Source organism: Trachymyrmex cornetzi, unplaced genomic scaffold, assembly GCF_001594075.2.
Source record: "Trachymyrmex cornetzi isolate Tcor2-1 unplaced genomic scaffold, Tcor1.1 scaffold392, whole genome shotgun sequence".
Lineage (NCBI taxonomy): Eukaryota > Metazoa > Arthropoda > Insecta > Hymenoptera > Formicidae > Trachymyrmex > Trachymyrmex cornetzi.
The window spans coordinates 694,424-714,021 of NW_017298663.1; the positions used below are offsets into that span (position 1 = coordinate 694,424).

A 19,598-nucleotide genomic window follows, 5' to 3' on the forward strand; every position below is an offset into this window, starting at 1 on the left:
GATGATGATGATGATGATGATGATGATGATGGTGGTGATGATGATGAAGAATTATAATTATATAATGGTGATAAAACCGTAATTAGCAACAGCAGCAGTAGATTCTAGTAATGAGTGCTTTCTAGCAATGAAACACAATTATACACTGTATGACATAGTAATACAGAGTGTCGAGTTATAACTGAAACATTGGTTTCGTTCAACAGAGGAAACTAATCAGTGCTTAGTGATTCTTTAATATGATTGATTTCTACACTTAGATTCAGCGAAAAACTAAAACAAGAACCAATCATATTAAAAAATCATTCAGCGCTAAAACTGATTAATTTTCTCTGCTGAACGCAGCCATTGCTTAGCTTTTTTATTTCACCACCAGAATGAAATAAAGAAAAAAATTTCATATCACCTACGTCCGAATATAATCTTAAACTTAGTACAACACCTCTTATTGAAATATTACTCCTAGGAAACTAAATAGTAATGAAATACAAAAATTTGATATTTAAATGAAGTGATATAAATTGACACAGTCGAACACAGTATCTTAGTTGTACGTTTGTGTCACAATTGAAAAGCATGAAAGCGCACCCTGTGTTACACAGTGTCACTGTGTAAACATTGCTGGAAAACACTCAATGATGGTAGTTAGTCGTAGCGGTAGCAATAATTGTATTTCCTTGACTTAATTATCATGTACAGACTTAAGTTCTTTGATCTGCTTAATCAGATACGCCTTCTCATCGTTGAACTGCTCGTCTTCAGAACGATCCGTGTGGAAGCGCGTCAGGAACTCTATCAGCTTCTCCTGATTGCGGAGCAATATGTCTAGAATAGGTTTTGGTTTGTTGGGATTCGCCACAAATACCTAGACACAATCAGAAGGGATGAATAAAAACAATAGGGCCGTAGGAGTCTGCACAGAACTCAATGCGCAGACTTAATAAAATTAGTTATTTTTATTTAGTTTAACGACATTAGTGTTAATAATTTATACTTGTATAACTCAAATAATCATACGTTTTGGTTTCGAAGGAATGAAATTCGTTTTAATTTACTCTTTTTCGTAAAATCTACGTAAAATCAATTTTTACGTATTTTTTAATGACTACTTAAACTTGAGAAAAAAATGAATTTTATACTGCAATGTATCAAGTATTGAAAAATTAAACATACGAATTTAATATTAATTGCGAATTGAAAATTCAAGTTAATATTGAGCGTTACCATACCTTGAAAACATGAAAAGCCTCAAACTGTATATTGCGAGACTTTTCCTTCAGCATGTTCATCATCAATTTTAAATTATCTGGATTTGATATATATCGTGTCATAACCTATAACAATTTTAACATGAGAACTAATTTTAATAACAGATTGTTACTATCTGTCACAAGTTTCTCACAAATGTAATGAAAGAAGCATTAAGATTTCAAGTCGTCAGGAAGTGCAGACAAAAATTTCTACTTGTATTCTTATTACTATAGATATCGCAATATATTTCTAATTATCGATAGTAAGCAACTTGATTATTCTACTAACAATACTTTTGACAAAATATAAGTACACAAATGATATATCTTAACCCTAGCTCGCCATCCTAAGATACAATGTATCCTATGCGATTTTTCACACATTGCTATAACTTTTTTCTAATATAATTTGATAAATCTTATTTTAAACTGTACATGTGATGTGAGAACACAATTAATAGAAATTAAATGTCTACAATGGTCTAAGCTGGATTTTTAATTCAATGTGAATTATAAGTATTAAAGAATTATTTATATATATATATATATATATATATATACTATATGTGTGTGTATACATGCGTATATACCATATTTGTAGTCATTCGAACAATAATTTAAAGACGTAGAACCCAGCTTGAGGAAAAAACTTTAAATTATCAAAACGTAAAAAGGCTAAGAAGTCAAGCTTGTTGTTCATGCTATACAATATTATATGTTTATTGTGGAATAACAATTATAAATACATACAAATGTTTCGACCTTTTTACATCAGGTCATCATCAGTGTAATAAAATTATCACTACCGATTTACATTTAAAAATTTTCGTATAAAGACCGAGATTATATTAAGACTCTTGTACTCCGAACGCAAACAATTGTCATAATTAGAATGAATTTTCTATAGAGACCTTGTATTTTGTGCTAAATATCGTATGTGCCGGTGTAATATTAGATATGATGGAAACACTTTAATTATCCATAGATAGGATAAGCCTGCAGACAATTTTTTTTACGTTACTCTCAACGTGAGAGTAGTAGCACGAAAGTTCAACGAGGGAACCCGCGTGTGGTTAATTCGTTTTCGGTGTTCTGGGTGCCCTTTCATTTTTTATTAAATATATGTTTACCGGATTTCGGGTTGAATAAAAATAATGAATGTGAGGGGAAGCTAAATTTAACATTTACCGTTTTATGTAAAGATCCGTCAAATAAATCTGGTTTCATCAAGATTGGACGTGAGGAGGGCTAAACTTAACATTTACCATAAATACATGAAATTGTAGAATAAAAAAAAATTAAGAATTTTGCTGGATTGTACATTTGAAAATCAACAATAAGAAACAGAAGTAATGACCATAACGGTCAAAGCTAGATTTTTAATGCTTAAATAATTCAATCTGAATTACTATATATATTATACTATATATATATATATATATATTATACTATATTATACTATATATATATATATAATTGCAAAAACAGCCATTTTTTGCAAATTTTTCCAATAAAAATCTTTTGAGCTATATATCTTTTGAGTTTGATTTTAAGGTATAGATTTCACACGGCTAAAAAATATACATTCAATTCAGAGATGTAGCATGGTCAAGAGAAGATCATCAAAAATAACAATGGCGAGCTAGGGGATTAAGAATTTTTGTTTGAACAAATTATTGCTTATTTCTTAAATTTTTGGTTTTATTAATATTTTATATATTGACTATTTATCGAGAAGCGTGTGCCGACAAAATGTATACAGGATGTCCGGTAAGTTTTGACAAGCGCTCGTGTGTAGATAGAGCGAACTAAACTGAGTCGAAATGTCCTCTACATTTTGCAATTTTCACAATAGTTAAAACAAAATATTAATTACTAAAAACTGCCGAATTTTGGTTTTCAATAATTTTTTTCTCAAATACTATCAACTTTACAGAAAAATAAAAATTGTTTATTTTCTTCTCATAAAACTTTAATTTTTTCAGAATTTTTTATCAAGATTTTAGTACATTTTTTTATTTTTATAAAATAATATTTAAAAAATAGTATTAAAAAATTCTAAAAAATTCTGAAAAAATTCTCAGAACTTTATGAGAAGAAAATAAACAATTTTTGTCCCTTGCTGTTTTTCTGTAAGGTTGATAGTAATTGAACAAAAAATTATTTAAGACCAAAATTTAGCGATTTTTAGTAATTAGTATCTTGTTAACTATTGCGAAAATTGTAAAATGGTAAAGGACTTTTTGACTTAGTTTAGTCTGCTTTATTTATACACGAACGCTTTGTCAAAATGTACCAGACATCCTGTATATTCCTTCTTTAGAAAAAAATATACTATCTATATTTATTAAACAGGTGAAGCATAATACTTAGTATATTATTTGGTAATACTTCCAGCGACTGAATATTTATGTGTAAAAAAGAAATTATTTTATACTATTCTAGCGTTTTCTCTTGGCTGCACTATCGCCCTCTAGTGCAACACTCAGACAGTGTACCGTGTTTCCATGGCTGGTGGTAAGCAAACTCATTCAGTATACTGTGTTTCCGTGGCTACGGTGTAGTGCAAATTTTATGCACGAAGTGAGATTTTGCTACACCGTCTCAAAGGGACAGTGTAAAGCCAGTGTGACGTTTAAAATTTAGAAAATGGAAGTCAAGCGGGAACAGAGTTTTAGCGTAATAATGATGTAGTGTACACCATGGTGTGCACCACTCTAGTGTAGTGTGGCTGAATGTAGCGCATATATGCAACTGGTGCGGTGCAAAGCTGCACCCAGTGTATCCCAAGAGAAAATACTATTAAAGATATGTTTAAAAATTCCTTTTTTTGTATAATTATATAAATGATATCGCTTAAGACAAAGCCAGATACTTACTGTAAAATTGTGTCTATCAAGTAATAGCTCGCCCAACAGTTTTAAACTCTGTCGTCGTGTTACATAGTTTTCTGAATTGAGTAACCTCTGATAGTGTGAAAAAACTTTATCGTAATGTATCTCTAAAAATTCGGCGCTTAGTATTTTGTGCCTCGTGAGTAATTCCTGGATAAAATTATGAATCACTTAATTACATTAAACACAACATAATATTAATACATATATAGCAACTACAACGGTTTTTTTTTGTAAATATTTAAATATTTTTAGTAAAAGAACAAAATAAATTGTAAATAATAAATGTAAATAAACAAAGTAAAATCACATGCTTCTTGTTCACATTGTAGAACATAACGTACTTTAAACGTAGAGAAAGCGTCAGATGCGATATCGAACGTAGAAACCTCAACATATCTGAAAAAATTATAAAAGTCATCCGAATAGATCATGATTTTGGCCAAGGCTTCATATCTTGCGCACTCTCGTAACATTGTGCCACAGTTGAGTGCAATGTCTTGGTGTTCATAACTGCAAGACAAAAGTGCATTCAATAATAGTAACATATTTTTATTATTCTATTGACATAGCATAAAGGAAAAAAGAGACTTACCCAGACATAAGTGTAAAAAGAATTTCAGGTTTGGTACATATGTATTCTACGGTGGGTGATCTAGTTCCAATTTGCCTCCGCAAAATGTTATTGAAGACTTGTGCGACATCCTTCTTTCCCTTAATTAGAAACAGAAAGATTAAATTCATGACAATCGTTAATAACTAGCGCTAACAATTTAAATAAAAGGACACAAAGCTGTAAATTATATTTTATTAAATATTTAAATATTATTCGCTAATTTGCTATAACTCAACTCTAAAAACAAAGTTTGAATGTTTTGAATCATAAAAATTTTATAATATTAATACTAGAAATTTAAAATATCTATTACGGTCGAAGCTGGATCTTCATTGCTTTAAATAATTCAATCTAAAATTACTAATACACTATATATGTACTTGCATATATACCATATATATAATATCTTTATAATATGATGCTTAATGATAGCATTAAATTATTAAATTGCTTGTCAATTTAATTCGCGATTATTAAAGTAGTTTTAATTGTGCGTTTATAGTCCGGAAAAACAATTCGGCGCGCAGTTTGAAAAGACTATAATATAATATATATGCAAGTACATATATAGTGTATATTAGTAATTCTAGATTGAATTATTTAAAGCAATGAAGATCCAGCTTCGACCGTAATAGGCATTTTAAATTTCTAGTATTGATTGTTTCTCACATATGCGGTCTAAAATAAAGATTCTTAATATTGTTTGTAATATTAATTTTAAATTCCAGTTTTGATATAATAACTAATTGTGGAAGATTGTAAAATATGTATTTTAAAATAGGTTTTTACTTTTTTTACGTTTAATTTTTTAATTCAATAATTTTCAATAATTTCTGAGTTATGTTGTTATTATAGTAAATGTGGGATGTGTCTTAAAACTTGAATAATATTAAATATTACTTAAAAATTAGAGTTTCTGTTACACCTTGGGCATGCACTTTAATGCCGCGCTCTAATAAATATTCTAACATTTAGTAACAACTTCGCATACATACATCTTTCTATCTGCCACAAAAAATATTCATTTGATTTGTTTGGATCTTTTTCACGTATATTGACAGCGTACCTCAAAGTCGATGCGACTTAAATTTTGCACAAGCAGAAGTAGTAGATTGCTGTTATACAATTCCTGCGCCAGCTGTGCCACCACGATGTCTGCCTGTGGCTCTGTTTCGGCCGTGCCATATAACATGTTTTTGATGTGCACTAGATTCTTGCTTACATCTTCTTGCGCCTAAAAGGGGATGTATTTCATCGTAGAAACCAATGTGTATCCGCAACAACATACCTTCTCTACCTTCTTGTCGCCGCGTTCCAATGCATTTACCGCCTCCTTGAGGGCCTTCACAACTTCTGCTGGACTCTTTTGAGACTTTCCAAACAGAGGCATGTTTTCTTAGAATGTATGCACCTTATGAAACATAAAAAAAATAGACATATCTTTTATTATTCTCCACTGGAGAATATCCTTAAGAAATGTTCATGATGTTAGAAAAACGCTATTATGACTATTATTCATATTAAATATGATAAAAACCAAGTATTATATGATAGACTTGAAATGGTATGTCGCCACACAGTCAAAATAATACAGAATGAGATACATAAACATATACACTCAAATGATATAAATGCAAGTTCATTCATATCTTTACAATAAAGTGTATATTATGAAAAACATAAACCAAAATATCGAGTACAGCTACATTATTGCAGCTTTGCATGACATAGCATCAAGGAATGGAATTTGTCATCGATTTTTAAACAGAGCATGTTAATCCTTTGGAGCTAACATCAAAATCTGTAACAATTACTGACATTGGATCCGTGAAAACTATTCATATTTAATACATGTTGATTAAAAGTCATTAATTAATTTCAAAATGACATAACTTAAACAAAAAAGAATGAATATATAAAAAAGAATAAATTTAGTTTTAATAAGAATAATTCAAATATAACACAAAAAAAATTGATAATATTTTTGAGGCTTTCACGGGTATTTTCTTCGAATATGCCAAAAAATTTGCGCAATTGTCAATTTATATAAAAATGTCAAAAAATTCTATTTTCTTTGTATGTGCCAAAGAGTTTGCGGATTATCGCCGTGTCGTGATCCATTGCTAATGCCAACGTTTTGTGAACTTTGCCATTCACTTTTCATCAGGACGAGGAGCGTATTGATATATACATCAGTATTAGTATCAGTGCATCCTCGTCCTGATGAAAAGAACGGCATGGTTCACAAAATGAAATTAGCAATGAATCATGATATGGCGATAACCCGCAAACCCTTTGGCACGTACAAAGAAAATTGAATTTTTTGACATTTTTATGTAAAATGACAATTGCTACAATAGATACAAGAATTAATAGTAAATTCAAATATAATGTATTTTTTATCTTAACATTACTTCACAGAGAATTATTTTTGCTCATCAAAATCTTTGTTAGCCAAACAATCACTAAATAGTCAGAATAGTGGACTACCATTAGCTCTGAAAGCATATAACCGAGAAGAGTCTAACACTGATCACATCAGCTCCGAAGAATTAAATATAGTTTTAAGATATATACTAATCATTAACCTTAGTACACACCTTAGTTTTTAGCACCTTTATTACACAAGATGAGTCTTTTGTGTCCTGGATTAATTTTCATTACTTTTACAAGTATACAAAAATTTATTAAGCAATTTTTATGTATATTTTGACATCTTTAGATTTGTATTTGTAAAGTTATATATTTATAACAAATTGTATATAAATTATTACAACTAAATATAGTTAACAAAATGAGAAAAATGCACTTTTTTATATAAAAATGTAAAACAAAAAAAATGTTTAAAGGAAAAATATGTTTCACACAATATCTTAAAGTTGACATTTCAACCTATAAAAGAAAAAATAGTTCAAATGTCGACTGTCAAAAAATTTAATTATTTAGTAACCTGAAAATGATGTTTTTTTAATATGTATGAACGGCTATAACAAAAATTGAGGATATATTACATTTACGTTTTAAACAATGCATTTTATTATTGTTGTGTTAAAAAAATATTATGATTAGGCAAATGTTCTTTACAACATTACAGACAATATTTAACACAAGAGTGCCAAAAATTATTGTTTATTAAGGGTTAGTAACGAAAAATGTACATTCTGACTATGTTCCGAAATGCACTGCCAGTGCTGAAAATCTACAATTTATGTTACGTATACTATACATTTTCAGCACTGGCAATGAATTTTAGAATACAGCCTCTGTACACACGATGGATGATCATTTGTGATCCAGAGATGAACTTCGAAATTATTCTAGTTAAATAATCACGAATCAAAGCTGATAACACACAAAATTTGTTCTATAGATGCCAAACTTTTTTAGAAATAGAAGAGACCAGTATTTGACCAGGTGCTCTTAATATTTCAAAGAAAAGAAATGCACAGGACATAAATTGAATGACCAAAAAGTGTGTATTAAGGATTAGTATCTTAAAATATTACATAAGATCCCTTAAGAGATCTTGAAATAAGTACCAACTATGAATATTAGCAAGGATTGATAAGAATACAACTGATTCCTCATAAAATATTGAATTGATATCTCAACACTGTACTTAAGCCAGTCTTAAATATAAGAACTGACTACTAGCTATCATACATGACATAAGTATGTTTACCTTTTGGATTTCTACATAATTCAAGTGGTTCTCGAACTTGTAGTCGTTCCACTGAACCCAAATTAACATAACATTATATCAATGTTATAATGTTCTGACAATGTACCTATATAGTAAACACCAAATAATAATAATATAATATTAATGTTGTAATTTCCTATTCAATAATATAACTGTTACGTAAAAACAATGTTCTTCTTCTCAACAGCTTCTTAGATTTCTTAACTTAAAGGCCGGTATTCATAGTCGGATCTTATATTTAAGGCAGTCTTAAGTATAGTCTTAAAATAACATGAACCAATTAGAAGGCTGCATTAGCGACTTAAGACATTACTTAAGACGGTCTTAAAATAAAAACCGAGACTATGAATACTGGCCAAAGAATCAAAATACCATGCTTACAAATAATGTATCATATTTATATCGTCAAGTGTTAATTAATTATAATATTGAAATAATGTTATTGTTAGTTTGTATAGAATTTTAATACTTAGTTTTAATAGAACTTCATTGGTACCCAGTCACAATAGAAACGACAATAGCGAAATTTTCTTCTCGAGTTCTGGGAGACTGCAGGAAAGGAGCGCGACAGAATGAGAAGCCGCGAAGGAGAGAAAGGTCATCTGCGCCGAGACAATCTAACCTCAAGAGTTGTCCATCGAGCGTCACCTGACCAGAATGACCAAGCAAAACCAAGAGACGAGAACGAGGTTGTCTCGAACTTCAAGAAGAAACGAAGATGCACTTACTGCTCACGAGAGCAGCAATAAGATCGCGATCGGTTGACAACTAGCAATCAATGACGAAACCGATAACGAAACATCAATGATATTTGTCGGTTGTCGCAAGAGCGAGGTTAACGGAGGTTAATGGTAGTTGGTGGATTCTAACCTAATCATCCGCTTACCATGCAAAAGAGGTCCGAGCAGAGTGTTCCGAAGCGCCTCGCTCACGGCTCGATGTACGCATACAAACGTGTGTGCTGGCCCTGGCTGCGACGATAGCGAGAGCAACAGCTGCTTACGGATGTTTGCCTATTGTTCGTGTCACATCAGACTTCTATTCTCTATGTGCGCGCACGATGCACAATGGGATACACACGACAAACGTTTCTATCCGTCTTTACTTGACTTTTTATTAGCGAATTTTCTTAAACGTGTGACACTGGCTGCGGTCAAAATCTCACCACAAATGCTTTAAAGCGTTTGGTAGACCAATTAGAAAAAAGAATTTTACAAATTGACAAATCAAAAATTGCTTTAAAGCATTTGTAGCATCGCGTTGACCCTATCCACTTTAATGAAGCAGGAGCGATATGTCACGCGTTGGATGTATGGTCGTATGTATATATGTTCGGGATGAGTCACGAGATTACAACGACCGCCAAGATGTTTTGGCAATCACCCAGGCGCGAGTGCGTGTGGCGTGTGACCTGTCTACGATCAAGCAACTTTGGTCAAGTTTGTTAATGCGATTGATCGTCCCCTTTAAACGTGCGTGGAGTCTAGCAAGACGAGCGTCGGAGATCAATATTGATCGACGTAAGCATGGACAAATCCGGTACTGTCCGATACTTCGTTGTGTTGCACTATGGTCAGATGGATTGCTCACGAGTCGCGGCCATTCGCGGCTTAAGCTCTATATTGATAAAAGTAGCGCAATAATCCGTCATATTAGACCTAATAAAGCGGGGAGCACAGACTCTTGCATAAGTCCGGATCTACAATAGGTGTTTTAAGCCTTAAGCCACAAGAAATTGACCAATTACAGTCGAATCCGAGAAGAATAAGTGACTGTGATTCGCCCATTTCTTATATGACTTAAGGCTTAAATCTTGTTGTAGATATTTCTATTATAAGGTCTGTTCGCGTTGCTTGCACTTTTGGCACTAGACATCTTCGCTTTCTCTCTTTTTAAAGCAAAATATGTATCTATCTCATTTTAAGTGCAAAAATATTAGGGGATTTTATGTAACGCGACAGACCTAATTATGCTGATTGAGTTAATCGTCGATTAAGTTAATCGGCGTTGGTAACAGTCACCCTTATGTTTCAAAATTTACTGAAAAAACGTACAGTATACGTAAGACGCATATGTCAACAAGATTATCGTGTGTGAGATTATATTTGATAGGCCTTCTACAATAATTAAGCGGGGAGTACAGATTCTTTCATAATGCATAACACATGAGGCATAAGAAATTGAACCAACCAGAGTTCTCTATTACATGGAAGGGAAAGAAATGGAGAACTTCGATTGGTACATATTCTTATGCATTACGTGTTATGCGTTATGCAAGAGTCTATGCTCCCCGCTTAAACCGCAAGTCAGAACGTCAGAAGTCTTAACCAGTCTTAACCAAGTCGTTCAAGTTGGCTATTGGCCAACTTCACCGATTATGACTTAAGATCGCTTAGAACTTCTGACTTGCGGCTTATTGTAGAAGGGCTGTGAAGGATTATAAAATCGCGTGACTGTCTATACAAAGCATCAACATTAGGTGCTGTGTGCCTGGGTGTGGGCAGGAAAGTAAAAAGGGTATTTCATTTCATAGGTAAACATTTTTTATTAAATATGTCATTTCCTGCATATGTGTTAACGATGTAAGATTTGAAGTGTTATTAAAGTTATTTTATTGAATGTACAAATAAAATTAAAGTGATATTATTTTTGTTTATATACCATTCATGTCCATATAGATTTCTATACATGGATAGTACATCTATCGATACATCGATCGCAACGCGTGCGCGAACGCTTCTGATTCGCTCAAATATTTGACCCACCCAAAATGGCGATTGCTTAATTGCGGCCACGAATTTTCCTCGATGCCCATTCCAGTGTATATATAGTTCAGTGATACATAGTACATGATTGGGTGGCACCCAGTTGGACACGGCTCAATTGGACACGAGCCATTCACAGCGCTTGAAACTACAAAGCTCCTAAGCACCGGTCGGTGTGATTGGTGGTATCCAATCGAGCCGTGATCAATCGGGATCACTCCACATGATTTAGGGAAGGCTCCGATTGCACACATTGCATGTTGCACACATGCGTCGCTAATTGGCCAATTTAAAAATAAAATATTCTCATTGGTAAAGCAGTGAAAAATTACTAGGCACCAGCTGATATGAGTGGTGTGTGCAATCGGGATTGTAGGCAAACGGATCCTTCCCACGATTTAAAGTACACATTGGGTACGGTTGGGTGCCGCTAACTTTAGGCCAGAATCAGATTAAGCATTGAAGAATTTTCACTTTTTACTTTCCATCTTGGGGATAAAGTTTCATAGATACCCTGTACCCTTTGTACACTTTTATGCATTAAACTTTTACAGCAAATAAATCCGTATTAAACTAAAAAACATGTTCATAATTTCATTTATTTCTTCGACTGCGTTTAATCAATATAACATCACCTATTCATATAAGATTCACATTTGAACATGGCTCAATAGAAATAATTCAATAGAAAAAACCTGTTGAAGACAGTTAAAATTTATTCAGAAGCTTGATTACAAAACAAGAAGAGAGTTTTCGGGGAGCATCTTTTTTGTATAAATTTAAATGTTCTTTCTTCTCTAATATCATATATACAACGTTGTTAAATATGTAATAAATCAACACAATTTACATTAACGTGGCTGAATATAAAAAAACTACATTATCTACGTTATAAGATAGTATATCTAACATTAGACTATATGTACACATAAGGTAAACTAATTTAACCCGCGAATTTATAAACATATTAGGGTAACTGTCCCTATTAATTTGCCTTTTAGCCAACTTGCTTATTACTGAATTAATTATTAAATATTGTAGCTTTAATTTTATCTGCTTGTAATCAATATCGGTTTTTCAACTATTTCTTTTTCTTCTAATATTTCTTTAATTTAAAAAATGTTAATACTTTATGATATTTTTGACAAAAATAAAAAACATGTTTTTGTCCCTATTGAGTCCTTCAAGCGACGATGGCCCTATTAATGTGCCCCCAATTTGTGTGTCTATCTACATTTGATTCATTTTAACGTATAGTTACTAAAACAGGTAATAAATTTAAGCTAATTGTTTAGGTTAATATTACATAAATCATTATTTCGATTATATTTATTTCAATGTACACTTATAACACAACGTTTTCAACTCCAATACAGGGCACATTAATAGGGACAAGCTTAAAATCTTGCAGTACGTATTATTGGATTCACATAAATTCCTCATATCTTTTGAAAAATATTTAAAATACTTTAATACTCAAAAAATAAAATATTATCTTCGGTATCGTAGCATTAACAATTTAACTTAACAAGAAAAAATATTTTTTCTTATTTATTTGTGCTAGTTTTCTTTATGACTTATCGAAATATACAAAAGCACACTAATAAGGACGGGCACAGTAATTGGGACAGTTACCCTAGTAACATGTATAGCAAAAATACATGTTACACAACATATATAATATTATGATGACTGATACATATGTACAATGATGTATATAATGTTTTTGGAAAGTAGCAACAAATTTAAAGCAAAATTGAATAACTTTTGTTTTAAGTAATGCATGTTCGACAATGTCGTCTCAAAATGCTTGTAATAAATGAAAAGGACTCGTTTAACCAGCGGCTGATGGTCAATCGCAACGTGGTCAAATGAATCACTCGTAATAAATACCTCTTGCAATATAAAAATTCGGTATTCTTTTATATTAGGAGACATCTCTTCGATGACCTTGACCTTGATATATGCAGGGAATGGAAAGTTACTTTTTAAAAGTAACAAGTTACAGTTACTCGTTATCGAGTAGGAAAAGTAACAAGTTACTAGTTACCGATTTTTAAAAGTAACTCGTTACAGTTACCGTTACTTGAGAAAGTAACTTTTCGTTACTTTTCCGTTACTTTTTTTTAAATCGACGACCAATAATCACAGCGGACGGGCCTAGAGGCTTCTCTAGTCTCAAGCGCATTGTAAAAAATTGTATAAAATTACAACTATTATGCTGGATAATTTTCATATCCACTATAATAGTTGTAAACGTCCACACGTTTGTAAATTTGCAATATGCAAATAAAAATAATTTCTTGGTTTTGAACTAAGCAGATTGTGGAAACACAATTACAACGTGTATGTGTAGCTATAGGAACGATAATATGACAGTATATTTCGCACTATATATTATTATACATTTAACAATACTCGAAAAATTTCTTTTATATTACGTAATATTACTAAAATTTGGATAATTACAGAAAATATTCAAAATATCCTGCTATTTACATAATTTTCAATATAAAATAAGACATATTTACATAATAAAAATAAATTTACATAATTTTTGTAGAATTACATAATTTCTGTAAAATTGCATGATTTTTTATATTTACAGAACTAATCATGTAATCTATTTTACATTTATTGTATGTGTAAATTTACGAAATTTTTTTTACAGTGTAAGTGGCTTATGTCGTATCGTGTCTAATCATATGCAAAGTAACGATAAAAATAATTGTAAAATTCATTACCGCGTTACCAAAAAAATGTAACTTCGTTACCGTTACAGTTTCCAAAGAAAAAAAGTAACACAGTTACTAGTAAAGTTACCAAAAAAGTAACTTGTAACTGTAACTTCGTTACGAAACGAGTTACTTTCATTCTCTGGATATATGTTATAGAAGTGAGGGTACTGATCAACTTTTCCTTGTAAATTAATCGGCGGTCTCTTATAATTTTCGAGATATATTTACATAAAATAATATAGGAAATTAGGCAAATGAGAATTCGGTGCGATACTTGATGCACAATAAATTATTATATGTATATATAAATTATATTCTTTACTTGAACGAGTGTACAACAAGTCAAGAATATAATTTATATATACATATAATCATTTATTGTGCATGAAGTACTGCACCGAACTCTCATTTGCCTAATTTCTTATATTATTTTAATTTCGAGAGTCCATAACTAGTAATTCTTATTAATTTACATAAAACTCATTTCCAAAATTTATTATTTTTGGTGTATTGCACGACTTTCCACGCGAAGCGACTTTCACCCCACCTCCCTCCTGTTTAGGGGCGAGCAACTTCCATTTCACCTCTTCCCCCTTTCCTGCTTAAGAGCGCGCGACTTCCACGCGAAAAGATCCTCATCCCACCTCCCCCTCTCCTGCTTAGGAACGTGCGACTTCCACGCGAAACGAATTTCACTCCACTTTTCCCCCTGTTTCAGAGGCGTCCTATTTTTATTTCTCTTGACAGGAGCGAGTCATTTAGTAAGGCAAAGATCTAAATATCTTAGAAACTATAAGAGACCGCTGATTAATTTATAAGGAAAAGTTCATCAGTACCTTCACCTTTATGTCAAGGTCAAAGTCATCGAAGAGATGTCCCCTAATGTAAAGGTTTACTAAAAATTAAAATAATTTTATAAATACTAATCTAACTTTATAATTACTTATTTAAATTAAGTAGCATTCAGAAAAGTTAAAACCTGACTTTAGAAAGAATACGAGATATTTAAAATTAAAAATGTTCGAACAGATCTCTCATTCTTTTGAGTATGTTGTAAATTTCCTGAGGACAATATCTTGTATAACTAAACGTGTGTATAGGCACACAAGCACACACGTACGCACGCATGCACCAGCACATGCTTCGATAAATCTAAGTTCATATGGTGCTATAAATGCTAACATATAAATTTGTACACATTGTATCAAATTCTTATAATAATAATATAATCTATTATTAATATATGGGGTGATATATTTTGATCTTAACAGAAACATATTTCGAAAAATATAAAAGATGCAAAAAAATGTTATTTCTTTCTAGATGGAGATGCCAAAAAGATACAAAGAGCATCTACAGTTATTAAAATGAAATTATATGATTTTTTTACATAATATTATTCCTCCAATTATTCCGCATATAAAAGTATTAAGATAGTGAAATAAAAAAAAATCAATTTACGAGATTTACCAGTTTACGATTTTTTTAATACTTTATTCTGGCATATATTCATATGAAATATTAAATATCTCATAAAGTATTGGTTTTTTTATACTTTACCTTAATAGTTTCACACGCAAAATAATTAGAAAAATCATATATATAAACATCATACAATTCCATTTAAAAAACTGGAGGTGACATTCATATCTTTTTGGCACTCCTAGAAAAAAATAACGTGACTATAAAGATAGGTTCTCCTCAAAACCGTTCCATTTATGTCTGAAACGGTTTTCGTTTATCTTTCGTATTTTTCAAAATATTTATCTGTTAAGATTAAAATGAATAACGATGTAAATGAATACCTAAATGATAATTGATTTTTTATAAAGAATGATATATTAATATTATATCACTATATAAGAAATCAATTATCATTGGGCTATCAGTAAAAGTTGGTGAAAATGGTTAATGGAATAATTAACAGTTATGATAATAATTATCTTGTATACACTGTTTTCGATTTTTAAATGTTATCGCATTTATATCTCTAACGATTTAAAAGATTTTGTGCTTAGACGTATTAAGCTCCGCTCTAATTTCGAATAAACTGCACCATTAATCCAATAGAAAAGTTACAGGTAGCAAGATTATATTTAACACGATCGTGTTAGAATGAAGATATCAAATAATCTCTTGAAGTTTTTTGCTATTATAAATCTCTATATATATATATATATAAATTTCTAATGACTCGATAGTTAAAATATTCACAAAAGAGACAGCATTGATTACGAACGCATTTATTAATTTTTCTTTCGTTACACAATAGTTAGGTATTCTGAAGCTAGCTGAATCGGATCGATAGGATACGATGTTAAGACGCGAACCTTCTGCCCATCCTGGGTCATGAATTCGATTGCTTGTCCACCATCCGGCAATCCAGCCTGGTCAATATTCTCAAGTTGATTAATCGTCGCAACGGTCGTAGCATCGGTATTCTCATCCTATAAAAATAGCGTTAAAGTATTTTATTAATATTATCGAATATAGCTGTAGATATATCATTACAATTACCGAAACTGTGAGAACCAAGTGTACTACCAAATCAAGATATTACCTTGAGAACAATATATCTAAAATACGGACATAAGACGTCCTAAAGATGTCATCAAGATGTGTTTCAAACATCATGTCATAGAGATGTCCTCAAGATATCTATAAGACGTCTTATGTACCTTTCTTAGACATACATGAATTTTAAGATGTCCTTTGATGTCTTATAAGATGTGTCAATATTCTCTAGATTATCAATATTAACAGATTTTCAGTAGTATATATCGAAATACAGCTAATATAAACTAAAATCAAAGAATATCAAAATTATTATAAGACGACTAAAAGACGAAATGTAAGAAGTCTAGCACCGCCTAATTCAATCGTAAATTTTAATCTCGAATGATACTCATTAAAAACTTTCAATAATAAATCTATATTTGTCGGATAAATTGCAATAAATAACAAATATATCGTCCACATATCTGTAATAACAACCAACTACAAAAAGTAATTTTTTTAGCGAAGAAGTTTCCAGGTCTTGTAAAACAAAATTCGCGATGACAGATGATAATGGGGACCCCATCGGGATACCATAAGATTGTTTATATATTTTATTGTTAAATGTGAAAAATGTGGAATTCAAAACTTTAAGGCCTCAATAAATTCTGATTGTGGTCAACTATTATTTTTTTAGATTAGTTCCCATCTTTCTTCTATACTTTTTATAACCAAATCGACCGGAACGTTAGTGAACAGTGAGACAATATCTGGTGAAACAAGTACAAAATCCTCCGGAATTTTTAATTTTGAGATATCTTTTATTAAACGTAAAACCTCGTGTAAAACTATTCTTAACATAACTGTCTAGATGTTTCAGACTTGAAACGAGAATTCTATCTAAGTAAGTTGCAAGATTATGGAGAGAACTACCAATGAATGAGATAATAATGTGCAATGAATTAACTGATTTATGGATTTTTGATAATCCATAAATCCTCGATAGTGTAGGATTAGACGAATTAAAAAAATTATGCGTAGCGCTAGACACAAATTCTTTATCCTTCCACCTCTTTAACACGATTTTGAGATCATTAACTAACATACTGCTGGATTCTTTTTCAATAATGTATAGGTATCTGCATCCGACAACTTAGTGGACATGAACATCATTCGTACAGATGTCCACAATATAATTTTTTTATAACAATTACTTTTCTCTCTCTTACTGATTTGAAAATCTTTTTCTAAGATTAAAGTATACGCATTAATACATGTCTGTAAGGTGAATTCAATGCTGAAAATGACAAAAAATTTCGAAATTGAGATCGTTACCATTTCTTAGTCCAATATGGCGCTCCAAAGCTGTCACGTCGTGTCAACATTTGCTTTATATAAAAGCTGTGCAATCTATACTTAATACGAAATAGTAACAGACTAGTAGTTTGAAGAAACAGTATGGAATTCTTAAAATTGAACTTACATGTCTAATTAAAACGTAATTGTTATACGAAAATTTATGTGTATGTGTGGCGTGCGTAAGATATTCATATAGTGATGTGTCAATGACACGTAAATCGGTCGTGTATAAATGCTATTTTCAATATGACTAATCGTCTTTAGAATCCTCTTAAAGGGATGCTGAAGTTATCCTGATGTTTTACCCATCAAATATTATTACTTTTCAGATCCTCCCCAATCTTTTAATTGTATTTACACCAGATTTAAAAATCCATTGCCACAATTAAAGTATTAACAAAATAATAGACAATAATTCATACAAACAACGAAAGAAAATTGAAAAATTTAGTTTTGTGATCAACTTCTGCAATCGATTCGTAACAGCATATGTTACATATAAAAGTTTTAGACTTTGTACGTTTAAAATAAACTTAAATCGCACTAGAAATTGTATGAAAAATTAATATGCTTGTAGAAATGAGTTAGAGGCTTTAGTATAAGAGAATGAAAAATATAAAAATTCCATTTGTATGTTAAGGATGAAATCGGTGTGGAAAGTAAAACAAAACAATAAGGGCCATGGCACATCAAAATATTTAAACAGTAAAACGTAAGCAGTAAGTGAATTAATCAATCATAATAAAAACTATAAGGTCACTATAACGTAAATAGTAACCAATCCAACATTTCATTACTGCTTACATCTTACTGCTTTAAGTTTCTGTGTGCCATGACTCTAATTGTGTCTAGCAGTAAGTATCGGATCTTACAAAAAATGAAGCTGCGCTATGTTAACTCCATTATTATTTATACTAGAAATTACCTCAAGCGCCTGGACGATTGCTTCTGCATCTGCTTGAATTGCCGATATCGTCTCGTTCTTGGTTGTGTTCGGACGCATCGTGATTCCGCTTTCGTCTACAGTATCTTCATCGACATGGATATTTAAGGTTTGGAGTTGTTGCGCAAACATTCCAGGATGAACTCTAATAATCTGGCTGTCGTTCAATTGGCTGATAAAATGTCCTTGAGAGAGAAGCTGTCGAGCCTCTTGAATGGACAATGGAATTGGATTTCCGTATTCATCCGTGATCTGAAAATAATAATACATTCCAAATAATTCAAATTAGGCTCTAATGAATAAAATTAATAAAATAAAAAAAACCTTTTAAAGCTAACACAGATTGTTAGTGTGTAAAAATCAGGGTTGTTTATTTTATTAATCAAAGTTTTTAAAATTAATAATTTTAAAACAAAAATAATTAAGAGATGTTTAATTAAAAATTTAAATGAGCGAATTTAATTGAACGCCATTCAATTTACGATTGATTTAAACAAATTTAATTAAAATTTTTCGATTGACGATTGATTTAGGCAGAGTTCATTAAAGGACGTTTAACTGAAAATTGAAATCGGCGAATTCAATTGAACATCATTCAAATTGACAATTGATTCAAGCAAATTTAATTAAAACTTTTTGATTGATTCAGACAGAGTTAATTAAAAGACGTTTAATTGAAAATTGAAATGGGCGATTTCAATTAAACATCATTCAATTGACGATTGATTTAAGCAAATTTAATTAAAACTTTTCGATCGATTTAAGCGGAGTTAATTAAAAGACGTTTAATTGAAAATTGAAATGGACGATTTCAATTGAACATCATTCAATTGA

The 19,598-nt window shown here is 31.1% G+C and overlaps 2 protein-coding genes and 1 long non-coding RNA gene across 8 annotated transcripts in view; 1 reads left to right on the forward strand and 2 right to left on the reverse strand.

Annotated features, from left to right (window-relative positions):
* On the reverse strand, nt 1–10,096 carry Mo25 (calcium binding protein Mo25). 5 transcript variants are annotated; one of them, XM_018512139.1, is made up of 8 exons: nt 9,350–10,096; nt 6,058–6,171; nt 5,827–5,994; nt 4,740–4,858; nt 4,489–4,657; nt 4,130–4,294; nt 1,230–1,334; nt 1–865 (listed from the first exon to the last, which is right to left on the reverse strand). In XM_018512139.1, exons 2-8 carry the CDS (start codon nt 6,148–6,150, stop codon nt 683–685), a joined length of 1,002 nt encoding a protein of 333 aa, XP_018367641.1. In that variant the 5' UTR covers nt 6,151–6,171; nt 9,350–10,096; the 3' UTR covers nt 1–682. The 5 variants fall into 5 exon arrangements, with proteins under 5 accessions (XP_018367641.1, XP_018367639.1, XP_018367636.1 ...); XM_018512134.1 differs by having other exon boundaries at nt 683–865; nt 6,049–6,171; XM_018512136.1 differs by lacking the exon at nt 9,350–10,096 and adding an exon at nt 8,960–9,291 and having other exon boundaries at nt 683–865; nt 6,049–6,171.
* Nucleotides 3,712–19,598, forward strand: part of LOC108764101 (uncharacterized) — a 22,283-nt gene continuing 6,396 nt past the window's right edge. Inside the window, exon 1 of the long non-coding RNA XR_001940254.1 lies at nt 3,712–3,767. This is a non-coding gene — a long non-coding RNA (uncharacterized LOC108764101). The remainder of the gene's footprint in view (nt 3,768–19,598) is intronic.
* The window catches only part of LOC108764098 (zinc finger protein 3 homolog), a 12,792-nt gene continuing 9,387 nt past the window's right edge, over nt 16,194–19,598 (reverse strand). The window contains exons 11-12 of one of the 2 annotated variants that reach the window (XM_018512132.1): nt 18,747–19,016; nt 16,194–16,413 (exon numbers count right to left, since the gene is read on the reverse strand). In XM_018512132.1, coding sequence (XP_018367634.1) covers nt 16,228–16,413; nt 18,747–19,016 — 456 coding nt within the window. In that variant the 3' untranslated portion in view covers nt 16,194–16,227. Of the gene's footprint in view, nt 16,414–18,746; nt 19,017–19,598 lie in introns of those variants that run through there. The other variant, XM_018512133.1, reaches the window with a different exon arrangement.

Excerpts from the sequence above, each read along its gene's own strand:
- Mo25 (XM_018512137.1), bottom strand. The coding sequence starts at position 6,150 with ATGCCTCTGTTTGGAAAGTCTCAAAAGAGTCCAGCAGAAGTTGTGAAG. Across the intron at positions 4,859-5,826 it reads TAAGTCGCATCGACTTTGAG|GGAAAGAAGGATGTCGCACA; the intron begins GTACGCTGTCAA and ends TTTCTAATTAAG. Across the intron at positions 4,295-4,488 it reads ACGCTTTCTCTACGTTTAAA|GAATTACTCACGAGGCACAA; the intron begins GTACGTTATGTT and ends AATTTTATCCAG.